The following is a 27,756-nucleotide window of genomic DNA, read 5'->3' as shown; positions in this document are numbered from 1 at the left end:
AGGAGGCCTTGGGTGTCCCTACATGAGGGATTTTCTAGATGAAAATTAAAATCCCCCAAGAGAGTTATGTTAGATCTCTCAAGATACAGTTCTGCCAGCCTGCTAAGGTCCTGGCTCAAAGATGCCTTAGGGCCCGGTTGCCTATAGCATAAAATGGCAGAGAAACTTTCTGTGGGAGGAAGGTTGATGGAAAAATAGTAAGCCTGATAAGGATGAGAGGGAGTCGTCAAAGCCTGTGTCCGGTAAATCAGGGCGTCTCTGTAAAGAATTACCACCCCTCCTCCCCGCCGTCCTACTCTATCCAATCTAGCAAGGGTATACCCAGCGGGGATAGCGTCTACCAGATCAGGGCCTGAAGCATCCGTAGCCCAGGTTTCAGTAACAAAAACCCATGTTGGCTTTCTATCTGAGACAAAAACTCTGAAAGCAATCTTATTTTAATCATAGATCTTGCATTTATAAAGAGGCCCTTACCTTAGTCCAAATGAGTTCTAATGTTTTGGGGTCAGGGCCCCAATATTTATACTACTTTTCAGAGCAGACACAGCCTATTCAGGTGCTAGTGAAACTCCTCCCACCACTGTAAATGCAGAAAAGGTCTATTCAACCTGGCTATGAGCCAGGTGAGGCAGGACACACCTAAGCCCCCCGTGTGTCTGTCTATTGTGAGTGCACATCCCCAGCTCGTGTCACTCCAAACCTAGATGGTGTATACAAAAATAGGCAGGGGTATACATAATGGATGTAGGAGACCCTAATTAACACTCCTATAACATCCATCAGCCTTTTTTAATGCTAACTGTGACCCAGTTAATAAAATATAATTTACCCTCGGGTACTGGGATCCCTGTATAGCTTTTAAACTTTCACCTTCACGTCACTACACTGCACACTCAGAAACATACCTGCACCGCTGTATTCAGGTGTCGAAGCACCCCCGGGACACACTCGGTGTCACTGGGTGGGCCCGATGATGAAGCATGCCACCAACCAGGTTGGTGGGTGAGCGCTTCATGAACAAACAAAAGGGTTTATACCCTGTCTTACAGTCTTGAATCTATGCAAATTCACAAATAGGCTAGTCCTTATTGATTTCACACATAAACAAGAAGATGCCCACTCTCTAAAAGTGGCATTTTCAAACACACAATGTAAAAACCACCTTTACTAAAAGATGTGTTATTAAATTCTGAGCGTTGGAAGCCTAAACTCTATTTCTCTATCTTGGCCCAATGGAAAGTTACACTTGTAAAATGTTAACCTACGGGACCGACAGCCTTTTAATAGTGTAAAACGAAATGTACAGTATCTCACTATCAGTACATGTAAAACTCATTACTACATGTACTACCTGTCACATACACTGCACCCTGCTACCTTGGGCCTACCTTAGGGGTGACATATATAAGAAAAGGGAAGGGTATGGCAGTGAAAACATGCAGTGGCAGGTCTGAGACACCTTTGAGAGGCTGCTTGTGTGGGTGGCACAACCATTGCTGCAAGCACACTAGTATCATTTGATTTACAGGCCTTGGGTCTGCACCGTGCAAATTACTAGGGACTTAGTAGTAAATCAAATAAGCCAATCAATGAAACACCAATCCATAACACAATTTACATGGAGAGCATATGCACTTTAGCACTGATTAGCAGTGGTAAAGTGCCCAGAGTCCTAAAACCCGCAAAAAGCGGAAAGTCTAGGGGTAAACCCGCTAAAATGCCTTGCCTCTATCAGGGGGCACATATTTATTATCCAGTGTTTAGCTTGTGGTGTAGAATACTGATAAACCACCTCTAGCTGATGATCCAGAATATTGTTCTATTTTGCTAGGCAATGGCCCTTTATTGCATTTATAGACAGCAGATTAATGGCCGTGGCTGGTGCACCTGAGGGTGTTTGGGCTGCTTGTTATGACAGTGTCTCCCTGTTGCGATCCATATTGCCTTCACTGTCTGTATGTCGATATCCCTCCATGAACATTTCCCCTAGTTTCACCCTGAGCTAGTCAGTCTGATTATGGGTAAAGAGTATTTATAGCTAAGGTTGACTAAATCTGTACTGGTAATATTAAAGCTCCCAAAGGCACTTTAAGTCTCCTATGTGGTAATTACTCTCCCTTAGAACAAGGTTATGTGTTCATTGTATGTCAAAAACACTTCAATAAACCTATACAGATATTAACATCCTAGGTGATCGTTTGTAGCAGACCTTGTGACTAGCCATACTCCATCCAGAGCTTCCTTTTTCAATCCATGAGTTGAAAACGTCAGTAACATTGTGGGGTCAGCTCTGACCAACAATGTAATTGCACCCCAGTTCTGCGAATCCCTTGCTGTCAAAGGGGCAGTCAGGATTAGAATAACTTTTCTGCCATTTCCATTTTCATTGTTTCTTTTTCTATTTACTCGATTTCTCCGGCTATTGTTTAAAAAAACTCAAGAATCAGTATTAATGCCTCAGGTGCACCTAAATGTCAAATGCTTACGAATCCTTAGTACAAAGAAAGAAATATCCTTTTCCATCTGAGGATTAAAAAAATCCAGAAGTCTCTGGTTCAGTTTGCATGTAAATTATTGTTGGGGGGTTCCAGTTCCTCAGGGGTCCTTAGAGTCCAGGCCCCACACTCGGCTCCATGACACCTCCACATTATTGGAGCCACATCTGGTGACATTTCTAAGCTCCAAAAGGATACTGAGATGGTGTCTGCCACTCTTCATCGCGGAGTTTATAGGCAAGAGTGTTCGGAGTCTGATAACATATGATGGAGGTTATACTCTAAACCTCTGGCCATCCATGAGATCAGTACAATAACACAAGTATTGCTATTTGATACTAAATGGTCATTTATTATGCACTATTTGTTTCCACATTATGTGAATTGGATTGACTGTAAATATTATGAACATCTCGACAAGTAATATACATTAGGGACAAGGTTAGATACACACCAATCAGATGACATTACCTATCACTAAACAACTTGTCTAACCCTTACATTATTTATAACTAGCTGTTTAACATCGTAGTTATAATAATTACATGTATTTGTCATCAGGCCTGATGTCGGCATTCAATATTTTAGCATCCCATGAGCAACTGGTCAGTACCTCTAAAACCATGCCAAACACCTGTATCTTACATATATGTACATGCACGGTGTTCTATGGAACGAGCAGGGGTCAGCTTGAACTTTCCTTCACTTTTACTACACACAAACAATACTCCTGTTCAAGTTCTAGGTATAATACAGAAGCCTACTTCTGTAATATCTCCTCACCTTCTTTCAGGATTGAACTTGCAATGCCATCTCTCCTTGTAACCACATTTCAGCAAAAGTGTTTACTTACAACCTTTAGAGATTCGAAATTGTCCATTTCCTGCGAAAGTTTGACAAGCAAGTGCATATTTTATTAGTTGCTTAAACTGAATGGCTCTTGTTAGACAGAAGCAGGTTGTTTTCCGTTATTATGCTTGCATCATAAATTCCAGTGCATTCAATGCACAAACGGTGACCATGTTGACATAAAATAGGGCCTGTGTGGTGTGCATGATAAAAACACATAGAAAGCCTTTGGCACACATGTTAGCACTGATATCCGAGCCTTCAGAAAAAGATTAGCTCTGTTGTGCACCGCCTTGAAAAGGTGTCAAGATGCAGTAACTTTGCAATCTGGATCCAATATAAGTGATGACAACGTCCACACTTTATTGATCCAAACACCAACCCTATACTATTACCCTGTACGTTTACTGTAGGCCACAAGAAAGGGGAATGAAACAAGAGAGAGAAACTGAAATACTGCATGTCATCACACTGCTTGTTTGCATAGCTGGGCTTAGTCTGCATTGCATCAGCATTGATATCTGTCGGTAAACAGGAATACTTAAAGCAGGAGCAGAATTGTAGCCAAGGTCATCAGTCCATAAACTCATAATCTAAAGACTGCAAGACCCGTCAAAATCTGGCTACATTCTCCGAAAATGTGAGCATAGTTATAAAGAATTGGGCACTGGTTTGAACACATGGTACAGCCCAAGAGGCTTTATCCTGTGAGAAGGAGAAATACAAAAAGCTAACCTCGTTTGGTCCTCGCCAATACTGCCCATAGTGTACTATACGGTGCCAGGGAAATAACACTGTGTAAGAATGTATGGTGCGAAGTGGGATTATAGGATGGAAGAGGTGGGATGCAGAATTCAAAAATGATTGCAGAGTCCATGGGGGGGATGAACACAGGTCTCAATGGAAGGCATTCAGCATAGAAGGGAGAGCAAGGCACATTCTTCAATGTGTTATGTTACATTATGTTATGTGTATTTATGTAGTGAACATTACAGCTGAATAGAAATCCCATAGCTGAAGCAGGAGCTGTATAGACAGAGCCACGGTTGGAAGTAGGTGAAGAGCCAAGTCTTCAATTTCTTGCAGAATTCAAGTACTGAGGAGGAGGCTCTGTTATGCAGGGGCAAATCGTTCCAGGCTTTAGGATCATGGTAGGAGAAGGCATGATCACCCTGTTTGGTCATGCGTATGCATTTGCCGAACTATGTGGACCATTTAGTGTAAGGATTTATATGTGTGCCTGAGCAGTTTGATGAGTGTTTATTTCTGGATTGGGAGCCAGTGGAGCTCTTTGAGGTGTAGGGTGATTTGAGTGCTGGGTGGGAGTTTCAGGGTGAGCCTGGCCACTGAGCTTTGTATGGTCTTGTGTCTTCTGATCAGTTGAGGGTTGTTTCTAGCATAGAGTGTGCTGTGGTGATCTAGGTTGCTGATGATGATGGATTGGGTGACATTTCTGCAAGTGTTGATGAAGAGCCATTTGAGGATCTTCTTGAGCATCTTGAGTATGTGAAAGCGGGTAATGGAGACTGCATTCACTTGACCAATCATGATGAGTTTGTTGTTGAATACTATTCTGACGCTCTTTGTATGGGATGCAAGGAGGGTCCATGTTCAGCAGTCCACCAAGTGGAGTCCCTAAGCAAGGTGTCTTTGCTGAAGATTACTACTTCTGTCTTGCCTGTGTTGAGCTGTGGGCAGCTAGTTTTCATGCATTTGGCAACTTCGGTCTAAAAGATTAGTCTGGGTGTTTGGCGTCTTGTGGGACAGGGAAAGTATGAGCTGGGTGTAGTCAGCATAGCACATGATGTTGATTCCATGACCGCGGATGACGATGATGCCGGTGAGTGTGGTTATGTAGGTGTTGAACAGAGGTGGGCTGAGTGAGGATCCTTGTGGAACTCTGCAGATGAGGTTGGCTGTGTTAGATCTGACATCCTTAGTATGGCATTCCTCAAAATATTTTGCCTTGACACTCTTACTTTGTTGAACTAATTTCTGCTGGCATTAGGACTGTGTACATTGCTTATGCTGTCTCGTTAAAACATGGAAAAACTGTTCTTATTAGATGTCACTACCTGTATCCAGGGGATGTAAACTAAATGCTACTATTGGGCAGTAGCACTCAGTGTGCCGCCCACTATAGTAACACTGAAAAACATGCCCAAGCCTGCCACTGCAATCTGTGGTGCAGTTTTAAACTGCCATTTCAACCTAGTAAAATAAACCTTTTGCCATGCTTAAACATTTCTTTTTAAAACATATATGTAACCCCTAAGAAGGCCCTAACCACTCAAATGGGACAATGCATGCTATTCAAAAAGCTGGAGATACATGTTTAAGTTTTACATGTCCTGAAAGTGAAAAACACATTAAGGAATTATTCACTGTTTGTAGGTCTATCTCTCTCAGTGACTAGTGCTGGGTTACATGATTATACTTAATAAGTGCTAACTTCAGATTGGGAGCGCATAGAGATAGGCTGTTTAAACGCCACCTAATTTTAGTCTTAAATCTTCTTTAATGGTGAAGTCGTATTTTAAGTTACAACTGCGAAAATGCCACTCTTAGTAATTTTGCATTTAGCTTGTACAGACCTACTGCGCCTTCCTTCCAGTATTCTGGGTTACATGACTCTGAATGGATCTGCTGTTTGGTTTGTGTACTGCTTCCAGCCAGTGAGACAAAGGAAATTTAGGGGAGGGGGTTGTTTCTGACAGAATGTCTGGAGAGGAGCTGCTCACTGCCCTGATTATATTTCAGAGGGACCTGCCTGCAGCAAACACACAGGAACCTAACACCAGGCCTGCCATTGCCTTTGTCACCATAAATAGTTTGGAGCCAGGACCAGGAGAAGAGGAAGTAATGGCCAAAACCAGTTTTGGGGGTAGGTTAGAGAATTCCCCCCACACAAAGGCTGTCAACAGGTATAAAATCAGTACCTCCATAACCTGTCATCAGAACACTCCTGGACCTGTGGAAGAGTCAGAAGGAGAACTGGCTGCCACCACAAGGTCTTTCCTACAGCTAGAAGAACTGCCTTTCTATTTAAAGAAGGAAGATTGGACATTCTTGACTTCAGCTTAGGCTACCTAGACTGACACTACGGGCAAGTTGGCTTATCTCTGTGAGCTACAGGGACACAAGATTCCAGAGGCCTTCATGCAAAAGTCCAGCGGACCAGCAGCAATAATATCTGCCTGAGCCCTGCTGCGGGCTTCTGCTGGAGTTAGTACTGAAACCCATGAGGTTCAGCCCAGGTCCTGGATCCTTGGTGGCATCACTAAGAAGTACTCATCATGAAAAGCAAAAACATCCTAATGTCTGGGGCCCTCTCGGCTGCAAAGCGACCACTTGATGCCAAGAGTCAACTCCTGTGATGGTCGGAATGGATGGAATCGGATTCAACGGTATTCTACAGAATTCCATTACAATTCTGTGGAATTCCTCGATGGGGTGGAATGGGCATTTAGCACTATTTTCCTAGAGCAAATACACACTGCCAAAAATGGAAGCAAGGATGTATTTTGCACTGAGAACTAATGCTGCCAAATACCAAATTCACTGAAGTACAGACTCCTCGGTCCCCTTTCATACTCTGCAGTGATTCCTCCAATTCCGCTGGCGTATTTAATAATTGCTCCCAGGCCTACCGCCAACTCAAAGCTCCAGCTTGACATGCTCTCCATGCTAACAGCAGACATCTACCACTAACGGAAATGCGACACCTACACGTCCGTGACAATCAACCAACACGAAGCCCCAGTAGTGACTGGCTCTTTGTGATACAGCAAAGACTGTTCACAACGCTTGATCTGCCTGAAGTCTCCTCCTTGCGGCCCCTTCCAATGTAAATGGACTTCCTTATACCAAGTTAGAGAAGGTAAGTCTTCACTGGGACTAACCTGGCCACTGTATCTGGCCCGTGCCAGTCATGATTGGCTGAACTTGTGACTTTTAGCAGGTCCAGTGCAATTATGTAAAAACGAGTGGAGTTTACACACAAACAGTAATAAAGTGAAAATACAACAGAAGAAAAATCCCAAACCAATTTTGAAAAATTAAGTGAATGTAATAAATTATTTGACAACAAAATGACAAAAATCCAATCAGTAAAACCAAAGTTATGACATTTTTAAAGATCAAGGTTCAAAATAGCGCCTAAAAGTTCAAAGCTCCAACCGATGACATATACTCATGCAAGTTCTGATCCAAGTCAAAAGTTAAGGTAAACCGCGATTTGGATACAAGAAGTGGATTGTGCCTGGTCAGCGCTTACTTCCAGACTTAAAAACATTTCTAAAGAAAAGTGTCTGAGAAGGTAAAGTTTAACAGGGCAAGGCTGCAGGAGGTATCGAAGAACGGAGCGTCATCATCAGTTATCCATGGGTGGAAGCTGCAGTGAAGATTTCTACATTTGGACTTTGTTGCAGAAATAGAAAATGAAAAACTCAAGCGGGACAAAGCAGAGGGCTGTAGCCACATGCAGTTCCATGAGGTTGGGAAGCCTTTTGGTGAAGGACCGATAAATGGATTTACTGCTGCAGGGAAGAATTTTGCGGGAGAAGCCGCAAAGTCAATCTGATCGATGATGCTCTTCAGGCAGATAGGTGAGCCAGTTGGTCCCAGTCTCCTCTTGGTTCTCCTTGCACTTTTTAGCTAAATGTAGTCTAAGTCCTCAATTTTGTAAATTGAACATCTGGATACATTTAGCAATGGGTCCAGAACCTGTGGTCCACCACTTAGGGATTCAGGACTCACTCAGGCTGGGTCCAGGTGGGGGTTCAGGATGGTGGAAGCTTGTTATGTCCATGTGGCTGTGAACAGGAGGCTAAAAAACTAGCCCCTGGAGTTACTTCTGGTGGTCCTGGTTGAAGGTGTAAATGCAAGGCTCAATAGCAGGGCTGGCCTCTGATTGTTTAAGCCAGACTCCAAACAGCAAAGCAGTCCTTCTTGGTACAGCAGCAGTGTAGCAGAGTGCACAGCAGGTCACAGCAGCTGGCAGTCCTCTGAGAGTCCTTCCGCAGGTCCAGTAGTGAACCGAAGAGTGATTCTAAAGGTCCTATTTTTATATCCTGGTGCCTTGTGCCCTACTTCTGGGAGGTGGGAAAAGCTTCTGCAAAGATCTTTCAAGTATATGGCATTTCCTTACTCCCAGGCCCTGGCTCCAAGCTGGCTGCACTAGCAATAAAGGATTGTTAGGCCCTTTGTGTGGAGGCAGAACATTAGCAATTTAGGTGCAAGTGGGGCAATGCTCAGCTTCACCCCCAATCCTGCTAGCAGATGGTCCATTCAGACATACCTAATACCTCTATTGTGTGACTGTCTGATAGGAATTCACAAAATCTAACTGTCAGTTACACCCAGTCATGTGAACCAGGCCAGCGACAAGCACAAAAGAGCTAAAGGCAAGAAAATGCCAACTTTCTAAAAGTGGCATTTTCAGCATTGTAATAAAAAGTCTGACTTTACCATTAGAGAGGGTTTATGATTACAGTCTCATAGGTGCTAAACATGCAATATCTATCTCCTCTCAATTAGGAATTATAGCTTATTAAATGTATAACTAATCCCCAATGTTATCCTATAGGAGAGGTAGGCCTCACAGAAGTGAAAAACATATGTTGGAGTTTTTCCCAACCAGGACATGTACAAATAAATGTACATGTCCAACATTTTATTTACACAGAACCTTGCCATATGAGCTATGTAGGGACTACCTTAGTGATGACATATTAGTAATAAAAGGGAAGTTTATGTCTTAGTAATAGGGTTTAAATGTCAGGTCGAAATTGCAGTGTGACACTGCACTCAGACTGCGAAGGCAAGCCTGGGATATGTTTTAAGGTGCTGCTTAAGTGGGTGGCATAATAAGTACTACATGCCCACAGGAAGCATTTAATTTATAGTTCCTGGGTATAAGTTATATCACTCTACGAGGGACTTCTAAGTAATTAAATATGGCAATTGGGTTTAAGCCAATTTGACCATGTTTTTGGGAGAGAGCACAGGCACTTTAGTACTGATTAGCATGGTAAAATGCACAGAGTGTTAGGGTCAACAAAAATAAATTCAGTAAAAAGTATGGGGTAAAAGACAAAACATTTGGGGGTGACCCTGCAGAGAGGTCCAGGTTCAACAGCTTAGTTTTTGCTTCACGAAATAGTGACATGAGAAATAAATAGCACAACAGGACAATACACAAAAGTTGCATTATATTTAACACATAGGGGTGTACTGAGCATTTAACCTGGCAAAAACAGGAGAACCATAAAAGAAAACAAAGACTGCACTAGTTCCTCATAGGTAAATATGAGGGTCATTTCCATAAAGTATCTAAAAAAAAACAAGTCTTTATAAAGTGGACTAGGGGAATAAAATCATGAAAAAAGTAACAAACTGGAAAGAAAGCTGAGTAAAGGACCTTTCTAATCAAAACTGAATCTACTACTGTGAATGACATAAGAATTGTCACACAATCACTCAAATGCTAGATTGTTGAATATAAGGCCATGTGCAAACATTGCATGATGCATATCGCCAGGGAGGGGCGCATAACATGCTCAAAACTGTTAGTAGTGACATGCCAATTGAATAGTCAGGAAGTGTAGCTACACTGACAGAAAATGAGAGAGAGTACATGCTAGGAAAGACTCTTTCTACAAAATCATACGAGGCAAATAAAAACATTGGTGGGAATGGGAGGGCACATGGAGAGCCACCACAGGGGCAGAAACTAGTACAGTCAAGTGGGAACTTAATAAAATATTTTACCATGCCACAGAAAGTCAAAGAAGTCTATTGGCTGTACATAAGGGACTATCAGAGGGTGAGGGATACATTCATGCAGCCGTCTTGGACTTCTTTGTCCTAGTTGTTGATTGTTTTGGAAGTTCCTTTGAGCAATTTATCCTGGAAATCCCAATAAGAGTCTCTTGTGGAGCACATCCTCCCACTAAACTAAATTACCTTTGAGCATTCTTGTTGAAAGGTTTAGAGCTTTGTTTGGTGGCTTTGTTCAGCAGGAACTCTCTCATTTTGTGTTTCAGGATGCAATGAAACCTCAACATACGTCTAAAGGCCAAGCAATAAAACCAAGTCACTGGAGAATGATTGTGACTAAGAGAGCATAGTTGTAGGAGGGGTGTAGGAAAGCGGGTTTCTGTTACAGTAACCCCCTCCCACTTTTTGCCAGGTTTCCGATGCACTTTGCCTTGATGTGTCCTGGGTCCCTGCCAATCAGATTGCCAGGGTCTGTGTTCCTTCCCCAAAACGGTACCTTTGTACCCAGAATTGGTACATCTCTTGCCACAGGTAAGTCCCTTGTAAAAGGTACCATGGCTACCAAGAGTTCTTTGACCAGGAAAGGCCTCTAAGGGCTGCAACACTTTGTGTGCCACCCTTAGAAACCCTGCACCTTGACAAACACATACTGCCATTCCAGGCTGAGTGTTTTGGGATAGAGGAAAGGGAAAAGTTGACATGACCCTATCCCTGTGTGCCATGCCTGCAATCCCCGAAATGTGGCCTAGTTAAGTCCCCCCTCTAGCAGGGTGCACTAAACCACAGGTGAGGGTACAGTTGCATGAAAACTGCACCCGTACAGTGTCTAGGTCCATTCTTAGACATTGTAAGTTCAGTAAAGCCATAAAGAGTACCTGGTCTGGAAGTTGGTTATTACGAACTCCACAGCTAAATAATAACTTTACTGAATCCTGGGAAGGTTGGTAGCAAACGTCTCAGCACAGTAAACCCACAGTGATGCCAGTGGGGGATTTAATATAAAATGCACTCTTAGAAATGCCCCCTGAAAAACAACCAACCCTGATGTGGCTCCTAAATGGCTTCCTTCCTTTTGTCACTAAAAGATTGGTTCTGGAGCCCTGGGTAAAGGGCCCATACTCTCAAGGTCCAGAAACAAAGCTATTCCTGGGCAGAGGTGTTGTGTCTCTTACCCCAGGATGGGCTGGGTCCATAAAGGGGAAGCTTCAAAGGTCTGCTGCCTTGTAAGCTATCTCTACATTTTGCTGCCCCCAGCAACTGGCTTGCACAGGTTCTGACTCTCACATTGTGCAGGAGACTTGGGGGGAAACCCAAGTTAGGAAGAGAGGTTTGCCCACCTTTGTCAACTCCACCTCTCAGATGGGGGAGACGAGGCGAAGCACGCATCTTAGTCCCCTCCATCTTGAAGATGAGGGGACCCAGCCAATCAGAGAGAGGCTCATGCCCTTTCCCACTGGAGGGTGGCATAATAGGGGGTGTACTCATCCCAAGGAAGGGCCCCATTGGTCCCAGCCTGCACACCCCTTTAGCCCCCTAAATTTAGTGTTTAGGGGTGACCCTGAACCTTTCCTCCTCAGATTCCTGCAAACCATGAAGAAGAAGGATGGTAGAAGTCGCACAGCAGAGGAGACTGTGGAGAAGAACTGACTTGACCCCAGCCCTACTGGCTGGTCTGCAGTTTTCAGAGATCCTGCACCAAAAGTTGATTTGTCCTGCAGCCAGTGACCTCCAATACCCTTGGGAGGACTGACTGCACTCAACAAAGACCAGATCTCCTGTGAACAGCTGCTCTGTTCCAAAGAAACTCCAAAGAAAGACTCTGAACCTGCTTAGGACGAAGAATCCCAATGCCTAGAACCACCATTGTACCCATCGCCAAGTGGCCCACCGGTCTGAGCGAGGTTCTTCAGTGCTCCAGAATCTGAGTCCATCGTGTGTTGACCCCTCCAGGACTCCTCGATGTCACCTGAAGCCTCTGCACAGAGACCCCTCCATCCCCAGTGGCCCAGTAGGGTGAAATCAGACATCAAAAGGCACCCCTGCATCCGGATGCTCTGAGCCCTGGAGAAGAGAACCTGAGGTGCACCTATGTCCTCGAGCCCTCCAACTTACCTGCCCTGCTGTTGGTTCCTTATGTAAGACTTCCTGGGCTGAGCCTGCAGCCAAAATCCAAAAAAGGCTATTCTTGCACTGGGCTCCCGACAACTCATAAGCATTCTGTACCCGGCCACCCCTGCGCCGCTGGTGGTGTGCAATTGGTTCTGACTTAGGACCCCCTTTGCCCTGCCCTTAACCCTAGGAGCTTTGTTCCCAAGACCTAGTGCCTGTGAGCAGTCCCCAACTGAGGTGCCCCTTAGCCCTATTGGCATTTCTGTGTAAAGGTTTACAACTGAAAGTACAATTTACCTAGCGGTACCAAGTCCTGCTTGGTTCTAGAAATAAAACAAAAGTATACCTTTTTTTTATACTTAACCAGTCTAGTCTGGATTCTGTCTTTGAGTGTGTGTAATCAGTCCTTGATTGAGTGAAGACAATAGATGCTTAACACGCCCTCAGATAAGCCTAACTACTTGACCACACTACTACAAAGAGAGCTGGTAGTGATGATCTTTTTTAGCCTCTGCTATACCTTTAGGGATCCACTGGATGCCGTACACACTATACCTTACTTTGGTATAGTATATACAGAGTCAGCATCCTACAAGGGAGAAACCTCCAGTCTGGGGTGTTATCTTCCCTCAACCCATAAAAGTAGTATCAACCCCTCCCCCACTGGTGTAGAGCCACCATGACATTGACATGGCAGTCCCTCCCCAGCAAACCAGGAGGGATACTGAGGTGGTGAAGCAGCACTTTTCATGAGGGGATTTTACAATTCCTAGATGGATGGGGCATTCACCATCAGCCATTATGTTTGCTTTTGTACCATTACTATGACAGCCACTGAAGTCTCAGCAAGAGCAGCACTACAGAGCTCTGAACCTGACTGCCATGCACTGCATGCTGCAACTGTGACTGCAATGAGTTCCCTCCTGTGAACTAATCTCAGTGCCACAAGCTACTGAGAGTGGGAGAGGTGTGGCGCCACGGCCAGGGCGACTGACGCTGGAATCTGGGGACCACGGTTCGATCCCCGGTCCGGCGGCAGGTTAGCCCAGCACCATGTGACTCTGGGCAATAGCTCGCTTAATCTTCCCGACGGCCCCCAGCGCCTAGAGACCCTTATGGGTGATTGTGCGCTTTACAAATGTGGACTTTACTTTACTTTACTGATATACCTACTACCTGCACCCCATATCCTGATAGCCAGTCTCCCAAAGGAGAGGAAACGTCACCGAATTCTGCTCTTATTACTGGAGGAGCTGATGATTTGCTTAGTGCCTAGAAAGCCTAGAATCCTTACAGCTCAGAAACGGAAGGTGTCTGCCTCTTCCTGCAGGAGAAGAGAATGTCTAGAAAGAGAAGCACAGCATGTCCCTGGAATGATGAGAAGTGACCCCCTATCCCCAATCCAGGTTTCTCTGAATGGTTTCTGGAAGGATCCACTAAAGTAATTGAGACTATGTCAGCAAAGTCAGGGGTACAGCTACTGTGTTGGACTGATTGGGTCTGCAACTGCTGTGGTGACTGAGTGGGCCCAAACAGGCCTACAATGCTGTGGTGTCTGTGACAGCCCAGTAGGGGCCTGCACGTCCTCCAGCGCTGGCCAGATAGCCCAGTCAGAGCTGCCACTATGATTTTTACTCGATGGGGCTGCAGCTGTGTGACCTGCACCTGGGCGCAAGCGCAGTACTTGTCGATAGTTACTGAACAGAGCTCAGGCAGCCACATGCAAAGAGGTGGCTTCCTGAGACTGCCTTTAACTAACATGGACCTCTTCCTGCAGAAGGAAGTCAGATCCATGCTGGACGAGTGTGAGAAATTCAATGGCTAACTTGTTAGCCACTACACCACTAGAGGTAACAACACTTAAAGCACATGAAATGATTGCAAATTTGACTAGTGGGCACCAGAAACTGCACCTGAGCCTGGTTTATGCTTCGTCCATTATTGCTGGGGGGACAAGCTTATCAAGGGTCACCAAGGTGGAAATGACACAGGAATCAGTGAGTATATCACTCAAGGGCGAAGCAGAACCAGGATCACTGCCATGAATATTGTATTGAATGATGTTGTATTAAGCACTGTAGTGAGATTACTTTCTTTTCTGAAATGACAAGAACTAGGCTGGACAATGAAATTGCTGGGTCTATTGGTTAAGGGTTGTACTTGGCCCAGTTTGTAAAAGTTGACCGAGACTTTTTAAGGCACTGGCAAAGTAGACAATTACCCAGTTTGCTTGTTCAAGCTTTCATTTTGTGATATTTGGCTAGAAGGCTTATTAAATCATAAGCTTCTAAGCCACTCAACTGAAGGCATTCGACGAGTAATGCAAGCCAAGCTAATTCCAACACAGACCATCTTGCTTTCCCTGGCCTGTTGACCGTCAAATTGGAGCGCCTGCACTTCATGGCTTTTTGAAAGGTTTTTAAGCTTCCACATTTTACAAGGCACACACTGATTCACCTAGAATTCAATATTCCAGCAATGGACATAGAATGAAAAAAGACATAGTAAAGTGTTATCATCATGTGATTAAGGCAGGTCCTGGTACAATCAGGGAAGCACTACAAATAGTTTTTACCGGCAACACTAGTCACTGGGCATGGTAACTCTTGATGGCCAATAGAACATTGGATCTGCAAGCTGATCTTCTGAAGGACACACAATTAACAATGGCCCGCCTAAAAAAACTGCTAAAGAAGCAGGGAAAGATCACTTCAAGACAACAGGTTCTCAAATGGATCAGATCTATTCGTGGTGCAGAGAGTCTTGTCTACTTACATGAAGCTATCTCATATCAACTATACCTGAAAGCAGGATTGGGAAGGCAAGCCTTACCGAATGTACTGAGTACTAGGCTCCTGACACTACTAATACAGGATTACAGGGCTCACTGAAAAACTACACCATAAAGAATCAGGGGATGTCGTTTGTGCCAATATCATATAGAATCTGCAGAACACGTTATCTGCTGCTGTCAGTTATGTTAAGCCCGAGGCGCCTATATCTAAGAACTATGTTCATTCAAAATAGCATAAGATCATGCAAGGAGGCCCTAATGTTCATCTGCACCACAACAGTGCCGATGGATCTCGCCCAAATTGGAAAGTTCTACGGGGTAGCTGGAATGACATTGCAATCAATGCAAAAACAGAAGATGACAATAAAATAAGATACGAGCCACAGATTACCAACTGTGGCAGCAACCTTAGCATCACGACTCTGTACTTTGCCCATTTGCAGTATTACTCATCATTTAACACTGCATAGTTCGCTTTGGGAGGTGCACTGTCCCTCAACTTATCCCACATGCCTATGCATATAAAAATCACTTGAATGCTTCTATGATACTCCTTTGCATGCCTCTCAGTCCTATTCGGTGACGTTGCTCTGGCTTCTTTTTACATCCTTTCATTGTTCTCTTATGACTCAATTATGGTCCATTCCATCCGTCTGCCTAGGCACAAAAAAATCACACTTATGCCTGCATGACTTCGTATTGCACGTTTGCACGTCTACGCTCCCATGCCTTTCAGTCTCGCTCCTTTTTTCTGCTGCATTTCTTTCTCCTTTTTAGATGTTCGTATAATTTTTTTAACCAACCAAATGCACTATTTTATGATGTAACATATGTTGTACTTGTAAATAATTTTCGGTAATCATACAATAAAGAATTACTTAGTAGGCACCATGCAGCTTCAGCATTCACTGTTTTTTTGTGCCTCCATTTTTGAAGATTTAATATATAACTCAATATTGTGTAGTATCAGGAGGACTTAAATGAGCAGAAAAGGGGTAATTAATTCAAAGTTGCTCAAAACAGATGGCTCCAAAATATATCTTGCCCAGGGCCCCACATATTCTCAAAATGTCAATGAAGCCATAACAGGACAGACACTAGGACTCTAATGACAAACAAGTTCAACCATCATGATTGGGGTGCAATAGCCCCTGTCTCCCCCTTGCCACTTAACTGAACGGTGTCCGACCCCATATCATTGTCTCATATGGTCTGATTTCCCCCTTTTTTTCCTATTTTTAAATAAAGGCACTCCAGTCATTCCAAGAGTCAATCTAACATCTCCACTTCCAGCCAGATCCTCCATTTCTATTCCTACTCTGGAAGTCTGAGAGCTGCAACACTAGCAGTCCAAAGGAGCATGAGTCATCAATCCCACTTTTGGCACAAATGTGTCCTTTGAAGGACCTCTTTTAATGGGTTTACTCACGGACTGCAGGTCCTGTGAAGTAATAGAAAGAAAATAATCTGTCACTGTTCATAAAAAGTTACATGTGGCAAAAGGGCTGCACCAACTCCTGTGTAATCTTCATCAACTTGAGTGACTACTCTGCCCCACAACAAAAGCCATAGTGAGGACAGGGGCACAGATAGTGTCTCCATGCACTCCCAGAAGCGCAACACTTTGGAACAAGGGTGGCTCCTCCGTAATGGCAGAGGAGTCATTTTATTTTTGCCTGTCTGACAGCAGATGACTCGAGTCTTCAGCGGGGCAGGGCCAGGCAATCATGTCCAACAGTCATGCCAGGCATGGTAGGGGGAGGAGTGGTGGGCACTTTTAAGTGCATATGTCAGTTTGACCAGCCGTTTTTAGGCAGCCCAAACAGTCATGTGCACCTAGGTTTCTCCAACCCAGCTGTGTTGCACAGCAGCCTCTCCTTGTCTTTCTAGATATGTCCCTCTCTTTCCTTCTCTTTTTCTATGTCTCTCCCTATCACTTTTGTTTTTTGATTACTTGTTAGGCAGTGAAGAATCATGAGTACAGGTGATCTGATTTAATGTATACTGGCATTTTTCATCATTTGCTAGACTGTGAGGACTCATCAGCACAATTTGTTAGGTTTTGCTTGTACAGCGCTTCCGCTTTACCTGTGAAAACTCTTCTATTTAATATATCTTAAAAGGGAGCTCTTATCATTTCCCATTACAGAATTACTGTATTCATTGGCTTTTGAGTGGATCTTCTTTTTGTCTTCTCCTGGCTTCACGTATTTATGATACTTCACTAAAGCTGTTCACACTGTTTAAGCCCCATTCACTGACAAGATAAGATCTCTTCCCACAGAAAAGTCAGACAGCTTCTAACAGTATGCTGGAATACTTGCTTTTTATAACTTAGTTGTGTAAAGAAGATGCCTTAGCCTTAGAACGTTTGTGGCATTTCCTATTCATGCCTCAGTACCTTTCTTTGCACTTATTAGGCATTATCGGATTGATTTTCTCAACTTAGTCAATAAGATCAAATTCTAAATGGTGTAAACACATTAAAAATAAAGTTAATATACAAGAGCTGTGCTATATTTTACTATTAAAGATACTGCCAAAGTGCAGTTGCAGACAACAGTGTCATGATTTGAATGGTGCAGCAGGTGCAGTAGCACCGGGCCCAAAAGTTGCCAGTACTCCTCTAAACACATAATTTTGCTATATTTTACTACTAAACAGGCAGTTAAAATTGCAGTTACCTTGCAGTTAAAAGGAATTTGATTTCAATGGTGCAGCAGGTGAGTGGCACCGGGGCCCAAAGCACTAGAGACCCCAGTGAACGCAGATTATTTCAAAATGTTAAACTAAACAGGCAGTCACAAGTGCAGTTATTTTGTAGGCAAATCGGTCATTATTTGAATGGTGCAGTGAAATCGGGTCCAAAAGTTATCAGAACGCCTCTAAACAGCTAAACACCTAATATTTCTATATTTTAAAATTAAACAGGCAGTCACAAGTGCAGTTATCTTTCAAGCACTATGTTCATGATTTGAATGGCGCAGCAAGTGCAGTGTCACTGGGCCAAAATGTTGTCAGAATTCATTCAAGCACCTAATATTGCTATATTGGTACTACAAAACAGGCAGTCGCAAGTGCAGGGATTTTGCAGGTAATAGGGTCATTATTTGAATGGCGCAGTAGGTACAGTGGCACTGGGCCCAAAATTTTTCATTACCTCCTTAAAACACTTACTATTGCTATATTTTACTACTATACAGGCAGGCACTATTGCAGTTATCTTGCAGCCAAAAGGCGCTTGATTTGAATGGTGCGGCAGGGGCACTGGCACCGGGGCCACAAGTTCCAGAGACCCCATTAATCACAGAATATTGCATAATTTTACTATTAAGCAGGCAGTCACAAGTACAGTTATTTAGCAGGCACTGGGTTCATGATTTCAATGGTGCTGCAGTTATTATGGCACCGGGGACAAAAGTTTTCATAACTCCTCTAAACATCAAATATTGCTATATCTTACTACTAAACAAGCCGTCCTACATGCAGTTATCTTAATACCCTTCTACCAGACCGGCTTTAGGACCGCCTTTAGGTCACAGTCATCAACTTTGGACAACATATTCGCATTGACTTACTTATCATCGCTTTTCTGCTGTTTTGTGGATTATAGTACAGCCTTCGATAAAGTGGTCCGGAAACGACTATGGTGGAAGTTAGAAAACTGGGGCATTCCACCTAACTTATTGAAGGCAATCAGATCTCTCTACGAAGATACCTGGGTGTGGGTTAAAACCAGCGGCCGCACAGTGTCCCCCAAAATATACACGGAGAATGGGTTGAAGCAAGGGCGTGCGCTGGCCCCCATCCTCTTCAACCTCTATACAGCAGATCTGGAGGAGGCCCTAAACGGAGCTAGTCCGGTAGCTCCAAGACTTGGAAGTGTGAGGTTGCCGTTGCTACAATACGCCGACGATACAGCTATACTGGATCATACAAGAGTGGGCCTACAAAGAGCCCTAAACACTTTAAACAGCTTCAGCAACCCCAACAACCTGACTGTCCACCAAGGAAAGACCAAGGTGGTAATTTTTGGGACATACCATCGGAAGATAAACACTCAATGGCTAATGGGCAATCTACAAATCAACAGGGTGGATTCATATGATTACTTAGGAGTTTGCCTGACAGGGCGGGCCAAGGAGAAGGCCCATCTGAAACAATTGAGCTCAAAGGCCAGCAAGGTCATACACCTATTAGAACAATTAAGCCACCACTTGATTAGCCCGTCTGCTGGCCCAATATTAACTGTTCTGAAAGCCAAACTACTACCAGCTATCAGCTACGGCCACCTGGCTTTACCCGGGCTGCTGGATGCCGCCCTAAATGCAGCCCAAGTAAAGGCATACAAAGCTATGCTCCACATCCCAAGGTCAGCCAGGAACGCATGGCTAAGACTGGAGCTAGGCTTAGCTAGGCCAGGCATGACATGCCAGGGGGAGATCATAAAGTTATACTTAAGGATACTAAGGGCCCCGATCCACTCTTTGAAATACCATCTGAGAACAATCTTCAAAGGGTCAGGCACGGCCTGGCACATCAGCCTAGGAAAAGCGCTTAAAACACTGAAGATCAAGGAAGACAGCATTCCACGGCTGGACATCCCCCTGAATGCTTGGAAAAAATCGATAAACCAGCAAGTCTGGTAAACCTCCTTTGACCTGAATATCAAATCTCTCCATTCAAGCGCATACCTAGACCCTCTGAATAACTCCTAAAAAGTAGGCAAAGCACAACCTTACCTAAGTGTGGCTATCACTCCACTGGCCCGAAGTAAAATACTCTATATGAGGCTAACAATACTAGGAATTGCTGACTTCAACCCCGTATGGGCCCGGAAGGGGGAATCTACAAACTGCAGACTATGCCCTATACGAGGGAATCCTGGTTGCATCTCCTATGTTGCTGCTCAAATTTCAACAACGATCATTGGCGACTCCTGAGTCCAATCTGTATTGCGAATGGAATAAAGTCTTGCAGAAGAGCATCAGCCTTGTGCCTTTCCATTACCAACACAATGACACTAGCAAGATTGGCAAAATTCACTCATCAAATCAGGATCGCCCTAAAAGCAGCTAACGAAAGCTGCAAAAATCTGGCATAGGGTACTGGAGATCTGGAAGAAGCAGGCTTAGTGGCCCTAAAACACACCTAGCCCGCCAGTCTATGACAGCGTTAACGTCAGCGAGGGCCAAAAGGATTGTAAGAGGTGTTGTCCTTAATTCTGTACAGATGTTTATCCAGTGAGGCTTAAAAAGGTGACTTCATAAAAATGTGCAAGGGACCACGGCATTGACTATAACCCCCGGGGAGGGACGATCATGCTGGCACAGGTGTGCTGTGCTCAATTTTTCATAAGATAAACAGTTGCTTTTAGTACTATGTTTTTTAGCTTTTACATGTCAACCATTTTTTACTGTAATGATTTTAATTAATTGATCAGTTAGTAAATAAATATACAAATAAATATACTGTTATCTTTCAGGCACCAGGGGCATGATTTGAATGGAGCAGGAGGTGCAGAGGCACCGGACCCAAACGTTGTTAGAACTCCTCTGAACACATAATATTGCTATTATATCAATTAATTCTATTATTTACCTCCTTCATTTCATTTCTCAACATTTTTCTATTGCTTACCTGTGCTATAGCACTGGTAACAGCACAATATATTACCTTTGTGTACTAAAACAGTCATAACACTTTAACAGACTTTCTGTAACTTACATTGTACTACTACTCAGCAAGCTACAACTTACAACAAAAACCAGCTTATTAATAACCACATAGGTGAAACCTAATGCATTTGTTAATGCTTGTTTTTTAAATGGCATATTTTGCGGCAGTGGCAGAACGAAAGTTTAAAGGGCCACCAGCAATGTACATGGAGCGGCCCCTGCTCCGTATTTAATCCGAAGCACTCAGGCCTGAGTACTGTGCCGAGGGGGGCCCCTGCAGCTCGTGCCCCCTCCGCCCCAGGGGGGATGTGGGGGGGGGGGGGATGTGTTAAGCTATTGTTTTGTGGACGTTTTTGAAAAAATCATGGAATATGCCAATTCCATGATTATCACGTTATCTTGGGGTGGGCAGCTGTTTATTGTCTCTGTTGTTCAGCGCTTAGTTATATACGAGCTGAAGTTGAACTATAATGGCACAGCTTTAGACTAATAGGGCCAGATGTAGGTAGGCATTCGGTAATGCCCATTCATTCCTATGGGCTTCAAAGCCCATAGGAATGAATGGGCATTACCGGTCGTATTTACCGAATCGGTAAATACCGACTTTTACAGATTCGGTAAATCCACATCTGGATTTACATACATCTCGGTACTTCTATTTTACCGATTCATAAATACCGAATCGATAAAATTCGGTATTTATGAGTCGGTAAAATAGAATTACCTACATCTGGCCCTTAGTCCTTTATTTTCATGCTGCTTCTACATTGTAAAGCTTTGGCTGTAAATTGCATTGATTGTCCTAATAATGCCTGCCATGTCAAGCTATCAGCCTGATCTGTCAATGTGTGTGTTTTTTGGGTGCATCTGTGTAGACTCTAATCAGGCTTCGTTGAGCTACTGGTAGCTCGCCACCTACCTGTAAGTGGCTCTCCTGTGTGCAGCGTTGCCTACTAAGGGCCAGATGTAGGTAAATGCATGTTTGCGATTCCTTAATAGCGATTTTTAGGGAATCGCTATTAGGAATCGCAAAATGTAGGTAGAAACCACAATATTTCTTGCAATTCCTTAATATTCCTTAATTGTGAATCGCAAATTGCGATTCGCAATTAAGGAATACCTTCCCATTCATTCCTATGGGCCAAGAGGCCCATAGGAATGAATAGGAACTGCTCCCGCAATTTGTCACCAAGTCACCAAGAGGCACTCGCAAATTGCGGGTGCAATATCAAGGGTGCCAGGGTTCCAAAAGGACACCCTGTTACACCCATGAACTGTGCATGCGTGCACATGTGGCGCACATACATGCCCAAAGGGCCTGGATGTCTGCCACATGGCACTTAAAAAAGAGCAAAAAAGTGCTTTTTTAAAGGAAAACGCTACTTACCACCAACTTGAAGTTGATGGTTATTAGAGATTCCCTAAGGCTAAACTGCACTTTTTTGTGCTACTTACATTGCATTTAAGGAATCGCAATTTGCGGTTCCTTAAATGCAAGAGCAAAATAAGGAATCACAATTTGCGATTCCTTAAATGCAAGAGCAAAATAAGGAATCACAATTTGCGATTCCTTAAATGTAATTTTGCGATTCCTTATTTTGCTAGAAGGTTTTAACTTACCTACATTGCACACATACAAACCTATGCCTTCACCCAACTACACTAACTTTGAGCGTTCTTAATCTGCATTTCATCCTCATCTACTGTGGTGTTAAACCAATCCTTTTTCTGTGTGTAATTTTGGATTTTTTCGCTTTTTTATAGACCTGGATAGCTGGTTTATATTCACCTCTGAGCAATGAGGGCTGCTGAATAGGCTATTTATATGTGTGGCTTTTGCTCTAACTATGGTGACCCTTTTGACTACATATTTGGCATTATTAACGTCTGTAGGCAGTCATGGCTGACTTACACAAAGAGTGCAGAGTGGATAAAGTCAAATCCCATACGTGAGGTCCGGCAAAACCTAGTGCCAGAGCTGACAACTGCGTGCAAATGCAATTCTTAGTTACTACAGGTTATTTATTATCTTTCTGTCTATCATTGCTTCAAGTAAATAATTATAATTGCTAAAATCAGGAAGGTGTTGCACGGGCGCAGGGTTCATGCTGCAGCCAGTCATGCTTCGAGACCATAATACTTGATGTCTTGATTTTTATTTTTTAACGACATTTGCTGAGCTATGAATAAAAGTGTTCATCAATGACATTATTTTTTTCTCTGTTTTACAGCATCGTTAAACGTCACCGTTAACCCAGGTAATACTTATGTAGTAGAATGTCATGTGTGATAAAAGTTAAAATAATGTCAAAAAGATTTGCTTCACATAGCAAGATGCCAATGTAAATGTCGATGCTTTACATTGAGTGGAAACAATAATGCTCCTTATGAACGATGGTGGTTGGTGGTGACAGATTGACACAGATATCACTCACATGATGTGTAATATGGTGATGCATATTTACGGTGGGACATGAGATGGCCATATTATGCTAATTTACACACAGTTTCACACTCTTAGGCTCAGTCATGTCCTTCTACACATCCGCAAGTGCACTTGGGTTTCCTCGTTCACATTCTCTCAATCCTAGAGGTAGAAGTGTACGCTCTTACATGTTGTCACACTCTTGCAATACCATTGCCACTCGTGTGGTTCTTGCACAGTCCTTTGCCTATTTTCAAACTCCTAAGTTATCATGCACACCAGCTTGCAAGTCCTTTCTACATTGTGGGGTTGTTTATTGCCCTCAGAAGGACTCGTGCGCTCTGAGGCCTTCTTACAAACTCTTTCATTTCCATACAAAGACTTTCAGTTGCATTATAGTCACTCGCGTCATGACATCATTAATACTCCTACACACGCCTCGTCCAATAAACTCTCTTGTACCATTCCATAGCTGGAAGTCTCGTTTGATTCAAGGGTTCTCTATGTTCTCAGATTAGTTTTGTTGTCTTTTTCCCCTAATAGTCTCCTCACTTAATATCTGTATCTTGTTTTCTAAACAGCAATGGTGTTAGGTTAATCAACTGGTCTAAAACGAAACCTGGAGATAAGCTGTAGATGTTATGAAAGTCTGAAGCTTTCTGCTTTTTAACTGTATTCACATATAACAGAACATAACATAAACATGTGTATTTGTAAAGCGCACGTTCACATCTCACATCATATTATGTTTACCTGAACAGTTTCCCCAGCAACAACCACACAACGATGTCAGTTCTTATCACATTATCTGGAATGGTTTGTATTCTGGGGACAGGGAATGATTTGTTTGGGGTGGAAGACCATCTTGTGCAGTTTGTACTTTAGTGCTTGTGAGTATATATAGGCCATTCACAACCTACTGCAAGTCTGGGGGCTTCAAGCAGTGGTGTAACGAAACTTGAGGGGGCCCCCCTGCAAAGTACATGGAGGTGTCCCCCCATTCTCCGTGTCAGTCAAGCGCTTTCAGGCGAGCAACCCGCCATACTGCAGGGGCTCACCCCAGACCAAAAAAAAAGGATTCTGGTTCCACCATTGGTCTCATCTGCCATTTCATTGGGCGATTTACATACATCAGTAAATACTGCTGCTGTGCTCTCCAGCAAAGTTACATAACACTGCCTCCAGTTGGCCCACCAAACACATCCTCCTACTTGATGACCCATCTTCAAGTGAAGCCCGCTCAGTTGACCACCTCCAAACACAGACCACTGCCTTCATGCCTGCTACTAACACATCCTTTACACTCTACTCTCACCCCTATGAAACCCGCAGTTATGCTTTTCTGCCCGCCTATAAAACCACCCCTCGGATGTCACTGTGAACCTGTGACCGCCGCCCACTGCTCCCCTGTCCACCACCGACAGAAAGACTGATGGCGGGTCCCCATCTAACTGCTGCCTACCAGTAAAGACAGAGCCTTTCAGCTGCTGCCCTCCCCAATGCTGCTGTAGTAGTTTACAACATGTTAAACAACCTCTTCAACTGACCACCCCAAAACAGCTCTTCCTGCTAGCCTCTACGGCATCAAAGCTGTTCCTGCTACTTTTCATCCTCTGAATGATGCACACAATAATATTAAATGTACAAAGGGTCCAATTTTTGTTTCCTCACACCAACATTAAGTTACACTATGTACTCCACTAAAACATACCTCCTGTCAAAGGCAAACCTTACCTGATCCCATGTGTAGCACGTCAGCAAGTACCCCAAGGACAAACACCAGAGAGAATGCGCAATTCATGTAATGAAACCTACAGTGACAGTGTAGCTTTTCTCCACCCACTGTCAGCTCAGCGAAGTCTTCAACCGCACAGTAGCCTTCAATACCGGCAACATCTAAAGTGCATTTCCACTTCCTTTCAATGGCAGTTCCTGATACATATACCTATGACTTCTGGGCAGCATCTACCACAGACCACAGCATTCTTTGTCTCTCTAAGACTAACCGAATGCAGTTGGTGAAAGCTTCTCTTCCCCCTCCCATACTAATAACTAATGGAGGATAACAAAAAAATATATAGTATTTTCTTATGCAAATAGCTTATCAAGCACTTGCTGCCCGCACGTATCAATATCTGCTATCGCACCATCCTATCAACCCTATTATTATCTGGGGATGTTTTTTATCCCTTCTGTTAGACCTGTCAGCACTAGGGTGGTCTTACCCTACATTTTTTTCCCTTTTTGCCTCGTTACTGACCGGCACTTTTGTTGGACATAAGACTCTGGGCGCCTTACCGCTGCTGAACAGTGCTGAGGTGCAGGTGGTCTCTCCTAACAACATGGTTGCCACAGGCCCCTGCTACTGCGGTGTGGCCACTGTCCTATCTGTGTGCTAGTAGTTGGGATAAGGTTGGGACTTAATGCTACTGTACCCTTGGCCGTCCCGCCTCTTGTCACCATAGACAGACACCACAGAGTCCCCAGAGCCTTCTAGAACCTTCCAACCCCCCACAGGTTGGAGCCAGAACTTGCTGCCTTTTCGTAGGGTCACCTGACCTAGGGGTATAAAAGTAAAGGAGGGAAACCTGACAAGTCAGTTGCATTACTGACCCGGGGTCCCTCCGCTTGAGTAAAGGCTGCTGCGCTAGGGGGATGCTACACTACTGAGGCTGACTGTTCCTAGGACTTGCTGCCCCAAGTCAGATGAGTTGCCCTGCCTGCCCGCTGACCTTGCCCTGTGTGAGGGGAACCAGGGACACCAGCTCCAGTGTGCCTGCCCAGGAATGCCATAACCTCTCCCCCTGCAACTAATACCTGCCATCTATTGCCAGCGCTGAGACTGGGAAGTGCTGTGGACCTGACACCTGAAACTCCCCGACCAGCGCTGTGACTCCTAAGCGCTGTGACACTGAGAAGCTGCTGCTGCTGGGGATCCTAAGGTACTGAGCGCTAAGCCAGCGAAGCGCTGCCCTAGTAGAAATTGCCCCTGATATTGAGTGCTAGTGCAGAGAAGCGCTGTGGGCCCAAAACGTGAGCGTGCTGCCCAGCGCTATACCAGAGAACACCCTGTGCCCCAGATCATGGCCGCGGCCCCGTGCTGTGAGGAAAGGAAACGCTGCTGTGAGACCAGGATCAGGTCAGCGGGGGGCAAGCGCTGAGGCGAAGGAGAGCCCTGCGGGCACAAGCGCTGCTGTGCCAGATTCAACGTCTTTGTCCCTGCATCTCTGGCTGAAGACGTCATGGCCAAGATCACCGCCACGGCCCAGGCGCCCCTTGAGGAAGACGCTGTGCCCCTGATAACCGCCGTGGCCTCCGGAGCTAGAGTGAGGGCCGCCGCAAAAACCGCCGAGGCTGTGCCGAGCTCACGAAGAAGAGTGTTGCCTGGCAAACGGGGCGCTCGCCCCGTCATCGGCTGCGCCTCCTGGAAGCCGCGCTCTGATTGGCTCCCGGGACCAGAGTCAGCCAAAAAGCCTGTAGCCTGTCCAGGACTGAGAGAGAGGATCTGTGACCCTGCCAGATCTATTCCCCCTGCTGCGGGGAGGCCTATAGACTGCCGCGACGCCCTTCCCCCATGTAATGGCCAGTGAGGAGTGCAGAGTGGGCTGACTGGGGGTGCGGCTCTAGATCGAGGAGGGAACACCCAGACAGGGGACCCAGGGCGTGGGCCTGTATGCCGCCTTGTCTCAGGACTCAGTGGAAGACTGAACTGGGGAGTTAGGAAGCACTGTGGTCCCCTGCTCCCTGTCAAGGCCGTGATTGAGGTAAAGGCACAGCGGGAGGATAACCAGCCACAGGTTCCCCTGGCAGTAGGAAGTTCTTCTTTAATGTCTTCCTTGGAAGAATGTCAAAGCTCTGCATGAGAACGATTGCCTATGCTAAACCTCCGCATGAGAATGTGTACCTAAGGTGAATCTTTACTTGAGAAGCATTACCCATGTAAAATCTCTGCCTAAGAGTTGTCCCCGGTATTGAGTATCTACCTGAATGTCATACTTGAATGAGGCTTGTTACCTGTTTTACCTACTGGAATGAGCCTAATTACCTGTATTGAATAGAGGCTTGAAAATGTTTACCCATATTGCGTAGATGTTTAAGAGTGATTGCCTGTAGTGAATATCTGCAACAGAAATGTGCCTGCAGTGACCTAATGTTACAGAAACCGTGTACCCTGTATATTGTGAGAACCTTGCATGTCTGACCAGAAGTAGATAAAGATACGTGTTCCTATAAATGGAACTGGAGTGGTGTCTGCATTACTGTGTCAGTGTGGGAGTGTGCTACCAACTACTTTCACACCTAGCCTCGGGCGTACCTACCTGCCTCGCGCCAAGCTACAGTGTCGGAGTCAGTGGCCCCTGGGACCGCGGATCTAACACCTTCTGTGAACTGGGAAAAGCAATACCTTGCACAAAAACGAGTCCCTTTAAAACTTTTGCTATTTATACAGGCTCGCAAAGCACTTACTTGTTTTACTAACTGTCGTTGAAAAGCAAACAGGTAACTTATTCTAGGATTGGAATTACTGATTAGAAGTGTGGAAGTTAATACTGAGATGTAAAATGATTTTTTGCATGTCTGCCAGACAATCGCTCTTCCCTGCATGTGCATACAATGCAACAATAC

General features: G+C 44.5%; 1 protein-coding gene across 3 annotated transcripts in view; it reads left to right on the top strand.

The window, feature by feature from the left end:
* The window catches only part of LOC144755246 (scavenger receptor cysteine-rich domain-containing protein DMBT1-like), a 735,795-nt gene that overhangs the window by 43,731 nt on the left and 664,308 nt on the right, over positions 1 to 27,756 (top strand). For all 3 annotated transcript variants that reach the window (XM_078643989.1, XM_078643988.1, XM_078643987.1), the window contains exon 2: positions 22,937 to 22,963. In XM_078643989.1, coding sequence (XP_078500115.1) covers positions 22,937 to 22,963 — 27 coding nt within the window. The remainder of the gene's footprint in view (positions 1 to 22,936; positions 22,964 to 27,756) is intronic.

Source organism: Lissotriton helveticus, chromosome 5_1 (assembly GCF_964261635.1).
Source record: "Lissotriton helveticus chromosome 5_1, aLisHel1.1, whole genome shotgun sequence".
In the NCBI taxonomy this organism is placed as follows: domain Eukaryota; kingdom Metazoa; phylum Chordata; class Amphibia; order Caudata; family Salamandridae; genus Lissotriton; species Lissotriton helveticus.
Note: the sequence above shows the minus strand (reverse complement) of the source record. Positions and strands in the feature narration are given on the sequence as shown.